The sequence below is a fragment of the Myotis myotis genome, unplaced genomic scaffold (assembly GCF_014108235.1).
Source record: "Myotis myotis isolate mMyoMyo1 unplaced genomic scaffold, mMyoMyo1.p scaffold_m19_p_7, whole genome shotgun sequence".
In the NCBI taxonomy this organism is placed as follows: domain Eukaryota; kingdom Metazoa; phylum Chordata; class Mammalia; order Chiroptera; family Vespertilionidae; genus Myotis; species Myotis myotis.
Window position 1 is genome coordinate 47,921,943 of NW_023416379.1, and position 16,125 is coordinate 47,938,067.

General features: G+C 37.9%; 1 protein-coding gene across 2 annotated transcripts in view; it reads right to left on the minus strand.

Annotated features, from left to right (window-relative positions):
• Nucleotides 1-2,027: 2,027 nt before the first annotated feature.
• The window catches only part of MANEA (mannosidase endo-alpha), a 42,737-nt gene continuing 28,639 nt past the window's right edge, over nucleotides 2,028-16,125 (minus strand). For both annotated transcript variants that reach the window (XM_036317371.1, XM_036317372.1), the window contains exons 4-5: nucleotides 3,848-3,924; nucleotides 2,028-3,135 (exon numbers count right to left, since the gene is read on the minus strand). In XM_036317371.1, the coding sequence (XP_036173264.1) occupies nucleotides 2,478-3,135; nucleotides 3,848-3,924 (735 nt within the window). In that variant the 3' untranslated portion in view covers nucleotides 2,028-2,477. The remainder of the gene's footprint in view (nucleotides 3,136-3,847; nucleotides 3,925-16,125) is intronic.

The window sequence follows — 16,125 nt, forward strand, 5'->3', positions numbered from 1 at the left end:
CCAGGCCTCTAGTATAATTATAAAGTATTAAACCACTATGTGATCACATTCCAAACATTCATAATGAAATCAGAATCTGTCGTATCTTACATTGAAATCTGACTGCCTATTACTGGCTAGTGGGGTAATGTGTTGGGAACTACACTGAAGGTCAGAGTTAAACTGTGCTGTAGTAGGTTATCTATTTCGGCCCTATGAGCAGGATAGGAAGTGGTGCTATCTGTGTTGAGGATATACTGAACATGTTTATACAATCTCCCTTAATCTTAGAACTATTTTATAAAATTAATTTCCTACCATAATGAATTCAAATACACAATATAAGCAATGACAAAAATTCCTCTGTAGTAGCTATTTCTCTAACCAATCTTTAATAAAATGTGGTATGTTATAAAATATTATTAGGTATGACATATTTAGAGTTTATATCCATAATATATAGTGGCTAAGTGGATATAAGAAAAAAAAATCCACAGGTTATATCTATGAGTATTTATTCCTATGAAGATGCTTGGTTATATCAATCATATACTGATTTTTTCTTGTGATTTCCTATAAAAAGTAGATTATTACTATTGTAATAATTTCCTGTGGCCTGATCATTTTTTGAGGAATGGCAAATTCTAATTATAAAAATGTTCTTTTACTTCAAAACCACTGGTTAAAAATAAAATTTCATCCTATGATGGGCTATTTTATGATAAATTACACTGCTAATTTGTTTCAGACTCTCTTTATACTTTAAAGATTTATATGCATTATTGTTTAGTATACCCTATTGCTTCTCTTCAATAAATAATATTCATGTAGTAACATATATATTAGACTTTTTACTACAGTTCTAGTTACACATATTAACTATAATAACATATTTTATTCTCTAGTTTTTAAAGTAAGGAAATTCATTTTTAGCACACAGGTGCTTAATTTATCATAATATGATAAACAACTGACCACAAGTATTTAACCTGATAGGAACCATAAAAGTACATATAATTGGAGAACTATTAAAATAACTTAAAATATTATCTTTGAAACAAAAATATTATTTCTATCAAGTCTTAATCAAATGTCAAACTTCAGGAATGAATTTAAGATATAAAGAAATTTTCATTTCAACGTCTCTAAAAAACTAAAATAAGCTAAGTAAATGTTCTCACTTTTGGTAAAAGTAGCTTAATATCATAAAAGGAGGCAATCTAATAGTAGTATCAACTTTTTTCTTATCTAACAGTTGGTTTCTGATTAAATTGAAAAATATGAATAATAGAATAAGAAGTTAAAGTCTAAAACATTATCTCTAAAAATGATAACATTTTGGACATTATATCTATCCTATATAATAAAAACTTAATATGCTAAGTGTCTGGTCATCCATTCAACCAATCAATGAGTAATATACTAATGATATGCTAAGACCACTCAACCTCTTACTATGATGTGCAATGACCACCAAGGGGCAGACACTCCAACCAGTAGGTTAGCATGCTGCTGGGGTCTGGCCAATTGGGACTGAGCAAGATGAGCTGGACACGGCCTGGAGCCCTCCCGCAGTCTCTCCCCAGCTGGCCAACCTTCCACGTCCAGCCCCGATCATGCACCAGTGGCGTCCCTCAGCCTGGCCTGCGCCCTCTCGCAATATGGGGCCCCTCGGGGGATGTCGGAGAGCCAATTTTGGCCCAATCCCGCAGACCAGGCTGAGGGACCCCACTGATGCATGAATTCGTGCACTGGGCCTCTAGTATATAATAACTGTGAAAGAACTATGTTTTTTTATTTGAGAAGCAATCGTTAACTTTTGTAAAAGAATTTTCTATAGCTTCTAAAATCTAGAATTCAGCTTTTTAAAGCAGAAACATTACACATGCAAAACACCTAGCATGCTCTAGGTAACCAAAAATCTGCAAATGATGATACATGTTGTGCTGCAGAAAGTAGGCCTTCCAAATACAATATGGTTCACAGTAAAGTTTAAGATATGTGATTTTATTTTTGTAAGAATTATTATTAAAGAGTTATCCAGAATCTAAACACTAATACCATAAAGTTTATTGAATCATTGAAAAAACATACAGATGAAACAAGTACATTAACAAATACATAATCCTATTTCTTTGGGCCCAGAATACAGTAGGATAGAAAGAACTGTGTGCTAATTATTTTATGAAATAAGCATTTATCTATTGTAAAATAAAAATTAAACTGCTATAAAAGCAGGATTTCAATTTTAGTCAGAAATTTAGCAGATGATGGCACAGGGAATGTTTTTGCACAATTTTTTCTCAGGCATTTTCTCAGTACAGCATTGTGAACGGTGGTGATGATAAATAACATTACTACCTTTAAAAAAGTACAAATTATTTTTATAAAATAGTAACAATGCATATGATTTTGACAGTTTTCTTTCTGTAACTCAAAACAATAGGCATTTACTGAAATTAGGTGTTTTCTATAATTATTAAACGTTAAATAGTGCATTATGAAACAGGCAGCTGGTGCTCTAATGCGTAAGTTGATCTTTCCTTACTGTATTTTTCAGACCACTTGCGAGTTAGTTCCAGATAAAGACTTGGTTTATGAGGCCGGTAATCCAGGTACACTCTTTTACTGGTTCGTTTGGGCACAGCTTTTTCAATCTGAGTTCCTTCATGCCACTCATTGAAAGAGGTGATAGAAATTACACTAGGGTGAGCTTGCAGTGCCAAATTCAGAGCAGTTTCATAATACTTCCCATTGATTCGGTTCCGAGTGTTTTGAGTGTTCCATGGACGGATGCTGGTATCTATGTATCCTGGGCCCACACTTGGGATAAATAATAGTTGGAAGTGATCACAAAATAATTTTATTTTAGCCCAATTCTCATATGATGAGCCATAAGTAAAGCCATTTGTGGCAAAATACGTGTAAATTCCATTAAAACCACTTTGAAGGATATCATATTTATGCTTGTCTTCTACTAGAAGTGCAATAAACAATGCATCATAAGGAGAGTTGCGAATGCTCTGAGACCCTGAGGTGGTTAACAGATTGGCCCATTGTTCAGGCTCTGTAATATAGGAATCATAGACATAAAACATAGGAAGAGAATTGCCGGTCTTAGTCTTGTACCTGTAAAAGGCCGGATGATTTCCATATCTAGAATACAAACATAGATAAAAGTGAAATAAATATTCACATTTCATTTGCCATAGATAATAATTATGTATGAAAATCAAGGTAATCAGAGTTTATACAAATTGTTCACCTTCTTTGGGGAGTCAGTTATATAAGTGTAATTATTAAAAGTGCATTTTAATTTTATTGATTAGGGAAGGAAATACTAGATATCAAGACATTACCAAACAAGAAATTAATTCTTATGCTGAGGTCTACAAATGATGACGAACACCATGAAAAGCCCATTTTCTACATGAATATATAGACTGCTTTTTTTTGTATCAATAGTACATGGCCATCTGTTGCTGACAAGTTTCTTTGTTAGAGTATGGCATCTGTCAGACTATTATCAGTAGTACTCATGAACAGAGTGAAACTGAATAAATTCTTATAATCAGACTAAGTATAAATGAAAATATTAGATGTTGGGTCCACCGTTACAAAAGCAGTTCACACTTCATAATCTGAACCTTCTTTTAAAAAGATAAAAATCTATATCCATAAGATTTAAAGAATAATATAATTTTAAAATGTCAGTATGAAGAAATCATAAATAGCATAAAACATATGTAAAATACTAAAGAGCAATCTTTATTCATATAGAAAGTGAACTGTACGGAACCTCAAATGTTCCTCAAAATGACTTCAATATTCACTACAAAATTAATTTATAAACACAGGAGAAACTCACTTGTCTATAATGTATTTGACATTTCTGTACATGTTTTGAACATCTCGATTGCTATATGGTTCAATGTGAAAAGCGACCTAAAACAAAAATATTGATTAAAGAAAAAATCATCTATGATGTAAATATAAAAGTATATCCTATGTTTTAAATTAATCCCATTATTTAATAACCTTAATTTAAAAAAGGAATAGTTATTGAACATAGAAGTTACCCGAGAATTTTAATATTTATTAAGAGCTTTTTCTATTAAATAATATGCTAAGTATTTTATACACTTTACCTCAGTTAATTCTGCCAATGCTATAAGGTAGTTACAATTAATATCTTCATTTTCTAAGGGAAGCAGATTTAAGAAAGGTGTTGTAACCAGTCACACCCAGCCAGCTGGAGGCATTGAGGGTGATCTGACTTTAGAGCCCAAATGTCCAACCACTGTGAAATACTTCTTTCTGTATGTTAATTCCTGATAAAGAATAAATAGGGAGGGCTTGGCCGGGTAGTTCAGTTGGTTAGAGCATCATCCAAATGATGCTGTGGGTTGGATCCCAGGTCAGGGCACATACAAGAATCACCCAATAAATGCATAAGTAAGTAGAAAAACAAATTGAAGTTTCTCTCTCTCAAATATCAATAAATAAAAATTTAAAGAAGTAATAAATCAGGATATATTCTATATTCAGACATAACTATTTTTTAAAAAATATATTTTATTGATTTTTTACAGCGAGGAAGGGAGAGGGATAGAAAGTTAGAAACATCGATGAGAGAAGAACATCGATCAGCTGCCTCCTGCACACCCTCTACTGGGGATATGCCCGCAGCCAAGGTACATGCCCTTGACTGGAATTGAACCCGGGACCCTTCAGTCCGCAGGCCGACACTCTATCCACTGAGCCAAACCGGTCAGGGCACAGACATAACTATTTTTTAAGAAAGGTACAATAACAACAACAAAAAGAACCCCAAAGGAAACCAAACTATAACGAAGAAAAATCTGGATTCTTTTTTTCAGATGTGATTATATGTGTACACTTAAATGGAGTCAACAGCAAATGCCTTTAAGTGAAAAATTCTTCTATATAATTAAAACAGAATTTTACAAAATAATGTAAATTTAATTTATACTATTAACATTCACTTGTACTATAAAGGGCAATAATTTTCAGAATGCTCATTATTGACATGGTTTATATATCTCTACTGTAATAGTAGAAGCAGTAACCAAAAGTATTTTTAAGATACTATGCACAGAAGACTCCATTTTTTAAAATTGAGGTAACATTAATAACATAAAAATTTCAGGTGTTCAACATTATAATTCAATATCTGTTATGTGCTCCCCACAAAAAGTCTAGTTTCCAATTTCACCACACATTTGACCCCACTTTGCCCTACCCTTACCACCTTCCCCTCTGGTAACATCAATCTGTTGTCTGAATATGAGTTTTTGTTATTATCCTTCATGACTGTAATCATATTCTTTGTCTTTTTCTCTTATTTTACTTAGTATCATACTCTCGAGATCCACCCATGTCATCACCAACGGCAATATTCATCTTTTTATGGCTGAGTAATATTCCACTGTGTATATTTACCTCATCTGTTGATAGACACTTCTTTCCATATCTTGGCTATTGTAAATAATATTGCAATGAACATAGGGGTGCATGTATCTTTTCAAATTAGTATTTTCATTTCAGATGAATACCAAAAAGAGGAATTGCTGGATTATTTGGTAGTTCTACTCCTTATTTAAAAAAACTTCATACTGTTTGCCATAGTGGCTGCCCCAACTTACATTACCACCAGCAGTGTACCAGGGTTCCCTTTCCTCCATATCCTCTCTAATATTTGTTATTTCTTGTCTTTTTAGTTACAGCCCTTCTAACTCGTGTTAGGTGACACCTCATTGTGGTTTTGATTTGCACTTTCCTAATTGGCGAAGTTGAACATCTCTTCATGTGCTTGTTGGCCATCTGAATGTCTTCCCTGAAAAAATATCTATTCAAACCCTCTGCTCAATATTTAATCTGTTTTTGTTGTTGTTGTTGTGGTGGTGGTGGTCGTGGTGGTGGTATGAGATTTTATTTGGATATTAACCCCTTCTCTCATTTGATTGGTTGCTTTATTGACAGTTTCCTTTGCAGCACAAAAGCTTTTCAGTTTGATGTAGTGCTATTTGTTTTTATTTCCCATGCCTTTGGAGTCAAATTCACAGAAAAACATCACTAAGACTAATGCCCATTAAGTTTAGTGCCTACTTTTCTTCTAGGTATTTTATTGTCTCAAGATCTTACATACAAGTCTTTAATCCATTTTACGATAAATTTTATGTATGGTGAAAGATATTGGTCTAATTTCATTTTTTTGCACATGATTCAGTTTTCCCAGTACCACTTATGGAAAAGACTTTCTCCATTGTATATTCTTGTCCTCTTTGTTACAAATTAGTTGTCCTTATATATGTGGGTCTATTTCTCTGCTCTCAACTCTTTTCCATTAGTATATAGGTCCGTCTTTCTCCCAACACCATGCTGTTTAAATAGAGCATTGTAGTATAGTTTGAAATTAGAGAGTGTGACGCCTCATACTTTGTTCTTTTTTTCCTGAGGACTGCTTTGGCTATTTGGGGTCTTTTGTGGTTCCATAAAAATTTTAGGATATTTTGTTCAATCTCCGTGAAAAATGCCATTGGGATTTTAATAGGGATTGCATGGAATCTGTAGATTGCTTTAGGTAATATGGGAATTTTAGCAATGTTAGTCTATTCCTCCAATCCATGAATGGAGCCTATCTTTCCATTTTGGGTCTTCTTCAATTTCTTTCAACAGTGGTTTGTAGTGTTCAGTGTGCAGGTCTTTCCTGTGTTAAGTTTATTGCTAGGTATTTTTCTCTTTCAGATACTTCATTGTTAGTATATGGAAATGTAACAGATTTTTGTATATTGATTTTGTACCTTGCAACATTACTGTATTCACTTACTATTCCTAATAGTCTTTTTGAGGTGAAGTCTTTAAGGTTTTCTCTATATAAAACCATACCTTATGCAAATAGTGATGGTTTTACTTCTCTTTCCAATCTGGATGCCTTTTTTTCCTTACATAACTGCTCTGTCTAGGACTGACAGTACTATCCTATATAATAAAGAGGTAATATGCAAATTAACCCCCACACCCTCACAAGATGGCTGCCTACAACCAGGCCTGCAGGGGGGTTAGTGAGGGACGACCAAACGACTGAACAGCAGGCTGCGTGGGGCAACCAGGCCGGCAGGCAGGTGAGCGATTAGGAGCCAGTGGTCCAGGATTGTGAGAGGGATGTCCAACTGCGGGTTTAGGCCTAATCCTGAGGATCGGGCCTAAACTGGCATTGAGACATCCCCTGAGGGGTCCCGGATTGGAGAGGGTGCAGGCTGCACTAAGGACACCCCCTCCGTGCACAAATTTCATGCATCAGACCTCTAGTGTTGAATAAAAGTGGTGAGAGTGGGCATCTGTCTTATTGGTGATCTTACAGAACAAGCTTTCAATTTTTCATCACTAAGTATAATGTTAACTGTAGGTTTGTCATATATAGCCTTTATTATGCTACAGTACTTTCCTATATATCCACTGTATTCACAGTTTTTATCTTAAATTAATGTTATACCTTTTCTCCATCTTTTGAAGATCATATAATTTTTACCCTTCATTATGTTAATGTGGTATATCACATTGATTAATTTGTAGATGTTGAACTATCCTTGAATCCCTAGAATGAATCCCACTTGATCAGGGTGTATGATCCTTTTAATATATTATATTTGATTTGCTAGTGTTTGTTGAGAATTTTGCATTTGAATTCATCAGAGATATTGGTCTATAGTTTTTCTGTGTTACCTTTGCCAGGTTTTGGTATCAAGGTTAGGTTGGCCTCATAAAATGTGGTAGGAAGTATTCCATCCTCTTAAATTTTTTGGAAGTGTTTGAGAAGAGTAAATATTAAATCTCCTTTGACTGTTTGGTAGAACTTACCATTGAAGCCACCCGATCCTGGACTTTCGTTTTTTGAGTTTTGATTTCTGTTTCAATATCCTTGCTGGTGATTGGTCTATTCAGATTTTCTATTTCTTTATGATTCAGTCTTCCTAGGAAGGTTGTGTAATTCTAAGAATGTATCCCCTTCCTCGAGGTTGTTCAATTTGGTGGTGTATAGCCTCTCATAGCACTCTTTTATGATACTTTATATTTCTTTGATATCCATTTTAACTTCTCTTTTCTTTCTGATTTTGAGTCTTCTCTTTTCCTTAATGTGTGTAGCTAAAGGGTTGCCTCTCCTACAAGTTCCAAAACACCCACCTTCAGGTTTACCAATCTATGGATCTCTCATAGGAACCCATTTTGGATTATAGATGTTCGACTAGTTGTAGAATGAAGGGGAGATACAAAGAGGTTGCCTCATTCTGCCATGATGCTCAAAGACTCCATTTTATTTCACTAAAAATGTTGTTTTTGTTGATTTAAATATAACTAATTATGGCAAGTAAAACCATTTTGTATGTCCATTCTAACTAATAGTGTAGATTGTCATTTTAAGAACAGACAATATCTTTATTGTCTATTTAAGATCTGTAAGACAAATAATATAAAAATTTTCACTTTTATTACTAATTTTATTGATTTATTAGTAGCCATTAAAAATCTTTATGGCAATCTAATAAACTTATTGATGTTATTTTAAACGTAGTGTTCAGTCTCTGGAAAACATGTAAGGACTTCAATGCCACTATGATATAAAATGCCTTAGTTTCAGCTACCCATTAAAGCAAAATGGATTTCCTTCTTAACCTCAATTGAAAGATGATTGACAAGGGTATAGGTATTTTTATACTCTTATATAGGGTTATCTTGAATAATTCTCTTTTTAAATGCAACATTATATTTTTTAAAGTAGGTGTCCATTTTATATATAAATGATACCATATCTAAGCAAACATCCTATGTCAAAATGATTTGCTTTTAATGTTGCAAACCATAAATGACATCCTTCTTTTGTAAAATGCAGCTCAATATATGTAAATAAAAAAGCCAAAAATTAGTAAGTATAAGAATTATAATTTTCCCTCATATATTTCAAAATTTTTAATTGTAATAAAATTACTTGTACATTTAATTAATGATGTGATTTAGTCACTATTTCTCTCTTCCATTTGGCAAAATGTATTAGACTAATATTAAAATAACTTTTAACATGACAATACTACAGTTTACTGTTGAACATGGGGGTTAAGAGTGCTGACCCCCTGTGCTTTAGAAAATCTACGTCTTTCCATTCCTCAAAAACTTAGTTGTGCATTGGTATCTATTAGTGATTGGTTTCAGGACACCTCATGAATAGCAAATGACATAGATCAATGCATATGGTTGGCTCTCTGCATCTGTGAATTCACAGCCGCAGATAAAAAACAGTACAGGCATTTATTGAAAAATATCTGTGTATAAGTGGACCCTTGCAGTTTAAAGGTTATTCAAGGGTCAACTTTTCTGTCTTATCTCTAGATATTATATGTTCCCTTATTTCATGCTTCTAGTTTGACCTTGCCAGTCTCTATCCTGCAGCAAAAGTGAACTTTCTAAAGTGAAAATGATCCTGAAGAATGATTTCAGAAACATGGTGGTATAAAACATTCCTGATACTTATCCCCCTTCAACTAGCACCTAACTCCAAGAAACCAGGAAGAGTCTTGCCCACCAGAGGAGCAGCCAAAATGCCTCTTGTCACTGCTGGACAAAAGCTGGGTGAGTACAGGAACTCACACATTACAGAGAGAACTTGCAGAAGTCCAGCCTTCCCAAAAGGAGACTCTCCAGCACAGATCACTGGAGTGGGGGGACGGGGGATATGATTTAGGACACAGTGGAGGCTGTCAGGAAAACTCTTCCAGCACCATTGAAACAGTGAAAAGCACTAATTTATCTGCTGAAGGTGACCTCTCCCACAGGAAAAAAGGAAAGCAGTGTTATCCCCAGCTAGTTGGCACCCAGCTGGAGAAATCAAGTCTTTCTTGTAGCAGTTAGAGTAGTATGGTGAAAGCTCTATAACTGTGGGTGGGGGTAAGGCATTGAGAAAGAGGCAGATAAGTATTTCAAATGGTGTTAAAGGGATTGTGTTCAGCAGGAAGTCCTAACTGGAGCTTCTGGGTGTACCACCCTGTGTGCACCCTCTGGGTCTGCAGGCACCCCCACTGCACTCAGTGCTAAACCCACACCTCTCCCTACTCTATGTCAGCTCCTTGTGTGGGCTGACAAGTACCACTGCGAGAGCAAGCTCCAGTGGACAGAGAGCATGCTCAGGAAGCACAGAGTTGAGTATAGTGCCCCCTTATTTAAAACAAAAGAGAGTTTCTAATACTCAGCCTGGTGATTTTTAAAAACCAGAAGAAGCACAAAAGCTTAAACTTTTGCACAAAAGAGGGAGCAATAGGAGTGGAGCAGTACACCTTCACAAGTGTTGGGGAGACAAGAGACTTGGTTGGAAAGTTGTAAGGAGGACATTCTGAGAAAAGGGAAGTGTGTGAAGGCCGCCCGCCCTATCAGAATTCTGATTTAGGGGCGACTTAGGGGAGTGTCGAAGGCGGCACCCCTAATTATTCCTTGACCTTTCCAAACAAGTCTGTGCATATGCAAACCCCCGGGTGTTTACTGGAATCCTTATGTTTAATCTCTGGATGCCCTTGCCTAGAGGACAATGTAAACACATGTGTCCTCCCAATATTACTCACCCTACTGATTGTATCTAAAGATAAAAATTCCAATAATGAGGCAGGCAATCGAGGCTGCCTGGCTTCTTCAACGGGGCTGTCCCTTAGTCCTCTCCCCCACAGTGAAACTGTGTCGGAGTAATTTGTTCATCCGTCGCTCAGGGGCTGCTGGTCAGCCCCAGCACACAAATACAGATAAAAACTCAGGTAATAACAGCACCTCATCTGCTGAAGGAAATGAGAAGAGAGTCAAGAAGGTATCTACTGCAGCAAAGCATATCTGCAAGGAATATGAAACTTCAAGGAAATATGGCATCAAAAAAAGAAAATTATATTCTCTAGCAGTCAAGCTCAAAGGTACAGAAATTTGTAATCTAACAGTTAAAATTTCAAAATAGCTACTCTGAAGAAATTCAGTTATAAGAAAACTCAGAAAGACAATTTAGTGAAATCAGGAATAAAATTAGGAACAAAATGAGTTCTTTACCAATTTTATAATTTTATAAAATTATAAAAGAGAACCAAACAGAAACTCTGGAACTGTAAAGTCAATGAATGAAATTAAGAATGCAATATAGAACCTATGTAGCAGGGCAGATTATATGGAAAAAAGAATAATTAATTTAGAGAATAGGAATTTTGAAGTAACACAGAAGAGAAGAGGAAACATAGTTTCAAACAGAGCAAAGACAGTCTCCATGAGTTATTGTTATTCATAAAAACAACATATAGAATAATCAGGAATCCAGGACAAACGGGCAGAGAGTTTATTTAAAAAGTAGTTGAGAACTTCTCAAACCCGAGGAAAGACCTGGACATACAAGTCTAAAAAGCCAATAGATCATTCTGTAATCTCAATTCAGAAAGACCTTCTCCAAGACATAACTGTCAGAAATCAGTGATAAAGAATCTTAAAGGCAGCCAGGTTAAAAAATATTATTTAACTTACAAAAGAATCCCCATTAGGCTATTGGTGATTTCTCAGCAGAAACTACAGGTCAGGAGAGAGTAGAATGACATACTCAAAGTGCTGAAAGATTAAAATGGCCAGCCAAGAATACTTTATCCAGAAAACTCATCCTTAAAATAAGATCTGAAGTAGTTCACTACCACTAGACCTGCATTGCAAGAAATGCTGAAAGGAGTTCTTCCTACTGAAATAAAAACATACAAAAGAATACAACACACTAGTACAGATGAAAAATGTACAGCCAGACTTAGAAAACTGTATGTCTAAAGATTAAAGGAAAAGAAAAATATAACTACAGTTATTATACATAACAAAAAAGTAAATTGTGATATCAGTAATATAAAAGGTAACAATAAAAGGTTATCTACTAGTATCTATACTAATAAAATCTATACTAATAAAAGGGTAATATGCAATTGGTCACCACACCCTAACAGTCATGAACAGATATGCTAATTAGTCACAACCACTATGCAAATTGACCATCACTCCAACACACAAGATGGCTGCCCCCATGAGGTCAAAGATGGCCACCACAAGATGGTCTATTGGGGGCGATCAGGCCAGCAGGGGAGGGCAGTTGGGGGTGGGGGACCGGGCCTGCAGGGGAACAGTTAAGTGTCGGTCAGGCTGGCAGGGGAGTGGTTAGGGGGAAGATCAGGCTGGCAGGCAGAAGCAGTTAGGGGCAATCAGGCAGGCGAGTGGTTGGGAGCCAGCAGTCCTGGATTGTGAGAGGGGTCCCAGATTGGAGAGGGTGCAGAGGCTGGGCTAAGGGACACCCGCCCACAGTACACAAATTTCGTGCACCAGGCCTCTAGTGTGTGTGTGTTTATATATATATATATATATATATATATATATATATATGTATATGTATATGTATATGTATATGTATATATATACACATATATAATAAAGAGGTAATATTCAAATTGGCCGGCAGGGGAGGGAGGGCAGTTGGGGGGGACCAGACCGTTAGGGGAGCAGTTAGGCGTTGATCAGGCTGAGAGGCAGAAGTGGTTAGGGGCAATCGGGCAGGCAAGTGGTTGGGAGCCGGCAGTCCTGGATTGTGAGAGGGGTCCCAGATTGGAGAGGGTGCAGGAGGCTGGGCTGAGGGACAACCCCCCCCCCCAGTGCACGAATTTTGTGCACTGGGCCTCTAGTATATATATAAAACCCTAATATGCAAATAGACTGAATGGCAGAACAACTGGTCGCTATGACACGCATGGAACATGGTGGGTGGCGGGATGATGGAGCAGGTGAGCGAGGGCTCTGGTCGCTGTCATTGGGGCAAGCCTGTGGTGGTTACTAAAAATTCTTTGCTCCTGCGTGCCGCAATCCCACCCGGCACTCACACCCACTGCCGGCCCTGCTTGCATCCGATCGCTTGGCGCCATCAGTGGGTACAGGCGGCGCTGGCGGGAGCGGCCAGGCAGGAGCACAGAGGATAGGCCGAGACCTGCCCCTGTGCCCATTGCAGCCTGGCGGCCCACAGTTCCATTCAAGGTGCACGAATTCATGCACTGGGCCCCTAGTGTTTTTATAAGACATCAAAGATAAGTTGTTATTAATCTAAAACGAACTGTCTATCTAAAAAATATTTTATATATATATAAATCCCATGGTAAACACAAAGCAAAAACCTGCAGTAGATCCACAAAAGACAAAGGAGGGGAAAACAGAGCACACCATAATAAAAAATAACCAATTTATAAAGTAGGCAAAAACAGAGAAAAATATGGCAGTAAAGTCCTTAGATATTAATATTTACTTTTAAAAGAAATGAAATTGAATTCACTAATCAAAAGGCAAAGAGTGGCTGGCTGGATAAAAATAAAGACCCTACTATATACTGTTAACAAGAGACCCACTTCAGATTTAAGGATACACATACACTGAAGGGATAGAAAAAATATTCCATAAAAGTGAAAACTGCAATAGAACCCAAATTTCAGAATGTAAATTCTAAAAGGGCAGAAAAAATGCAATGTCCAAGTGGAAATTAACTTTTTAAGAAAAACACTTTCATGTGTTATAATAGTGACAGTGTATTTTTTAAGTGTTTTTATGTCTCCTGTTTTTTTTTCCCCATTAAAATGTCAACAGGTATTTATTATTGACTATATTCATGTTGATTACATTTAAATTTTTCACAAAAATGTTTCTCAGGGAGTGTCAAATATTACCTTTTTTGTATTTTTACTTATAATTTTGTTGAAGTAAGTATGTTTCTACTCTTTTGGAAAAAACAAAGAGGGTTCCAGTTAAAGACATAGGAAGATCCTGAACTTGCCTCTTCCATTAGAGACACCAAATCTATAGCTACATATGGAACAATTTCCTTTGACAAAACCAAACACCTAAAAACTGGCAGAGCAGCTCCTTCATATCTGCAATCAAGAGGAAACCCACATTGGAGCAGGTAAGAAAGGCTGAGACATAATCTCACAAACTCTTGCATGGAACAGTGACCCACAATTGGCAGAAAACTGGAAACCAGGAGCTTCTCCATGAGGGGCAAAGGGTTCATACCCAACACTGGGCAACCTAACTTTTAACCTTTTGTGCTCCAACGTCGAGGCTGAATCTACAGACCAGGCGCTGGTAGCAGGTCCAACGTCAAGTTGGTGATTGAGGTAATTGGCAATTTCCGCCAGAGAACTACTGCAACCAAGAGAGGAAGGACTTCCAATTCGGACCACACTGTTTGAATTCCAAAATTAAATTGGAGCACAAAGGGTTAATACCAGCATGTGAGAGATAAGCCCAAAGCATCTATATTTAACGACCAATGGGGCTTGTCACCAAGGGACTATCGTGAACTGAGAAATAGCTCTTACAAAGGCTTATGCACAGGCTCAACTGCCATGGTGCCCAGGGCAGAAGCAATCCCTGGAAAAGTACCCGGACTTTATGTGAGAAACAGGGTCCTGCTGGGATACTCTTGGGGAAAGGAGGCTGGTGGGCACCATCTTTCCATGTGCCCTCTGTCTTGCTAAAGCTGCTGTGTGCTACCTTTTTTATTCTTCCTTTTCTCTTTTTTAGGTGGATACTGTCTTTGCAGTGGATCCAGCCAGTAGTATTCCAAAGTGATATCTCCTAGATAGGATCCTCTACACAGACAGGTCTGGTGCCCTGTGTTTCGTGGCTACCACCCAGGGCTATTACCCCTGACTGCCTGGCTCTAGAGGCCAGAGAGGTGGTGTTCTTGGGTCCCATGAGACTGTAGCAATCTTGTTAGACTACCACTCCCAGGGCATTGCAACAGCTAAATGAGTAGGGCACATCCCAATGTTTCTGAGAAAGAGGCCCATTTGCTTGTTCAGAAGATCTGCCTGATGGGTACACATATATAGGCCTACTGCGGTGCTCTCAGGGAACAGAGGACAATGCCTGCATTCACACAAGCTCACCCTTATCTCCCAGGACAGAGCTTATATCCTTGGCTGGTGGCCTGATTTTTGCAGCTGCTACCAGGGGATACATCTACATCACCTGGCTCTAGGGGCCAGCTGACTTATGCTGTGGGTCCCACAGGACTGTAACTAACACATAGAGTCTTAAACAGCTACTACCCCTAGGGCACAACAGAGGCAGGGGCTCAGCATTTCTGTGAAAGAGGCCTATTACCTTATCATCATAGCTGTAGGCTGAGAAACAGGCATCGAATTTATCACACATCCAAGAGTGACTGAAAACCTTTCCTGAGACTGTAGAGGTCAGGAATTACCTTCACACTCTGCCACATTCCAGAGCACCAGCATCTCTTGGAGGGGAAGCTCTTACATGTGTCTGGTGCCCTGGTTTTTGTGGCTAGAGTCCAGGGGATAATCCTTAATTGCCTGGCTCTGGTAGCCAAGGGGGCTTGTGTTCCTGGGTACCAAGGGAATATGACAATCAGAGAGAGAGGCCTTGGCTACCACCAGGCACTACAGAGACAGAAGACTGAAACACATGCCCATCCTTACTGTGAAACAGGCCTACTTGCCTGGGACAAGTCTGGCACACATGTAGGGGCTACAGAAATGCCCTCAGGGAATGCATCTCGGTGCTCTCTCTCTACCCCACGACAGCGCACCAGTATTTCTCAGAAAGGAGCTTACACTTGACTAAAACACCAATTTGTAAGTCAGCCTCCTGGCTCTGGGGGCTGATGGGGCTTACACCTTTGGTCCCACAGACTGCATATATCTGCATTCTTCAAGAGCTGCTGCCCAAGGGTCTGGCTTACAAAAGCCTGAATCTAGGTGTTGAGACTCTCTCCTATGGGGAATCAACTGGTCTTTGCACGCCTGGAACCACTATGGATCATTAAACATAAAATGGGCTGCTTAAAGAGGTTTGAGCCTGGCCGGCATGGCTCAGTGGTTGAGCATCGGCCTATGAACCAGGAGACCGCAGTTGGGTTCCCATCAGGACACATGCCTGGGTTGCAGGCTCCAGCCCCAGTGTGCAACGTGTAGGAGGCAGCCGACTGATGATTCTCTCATCACTGATGTTTCTATCTCGCCCTTCCTCTCTGAAATCAATTTAAAAAAAAGGTTTTAGAGACAACCAAGGTCTAGA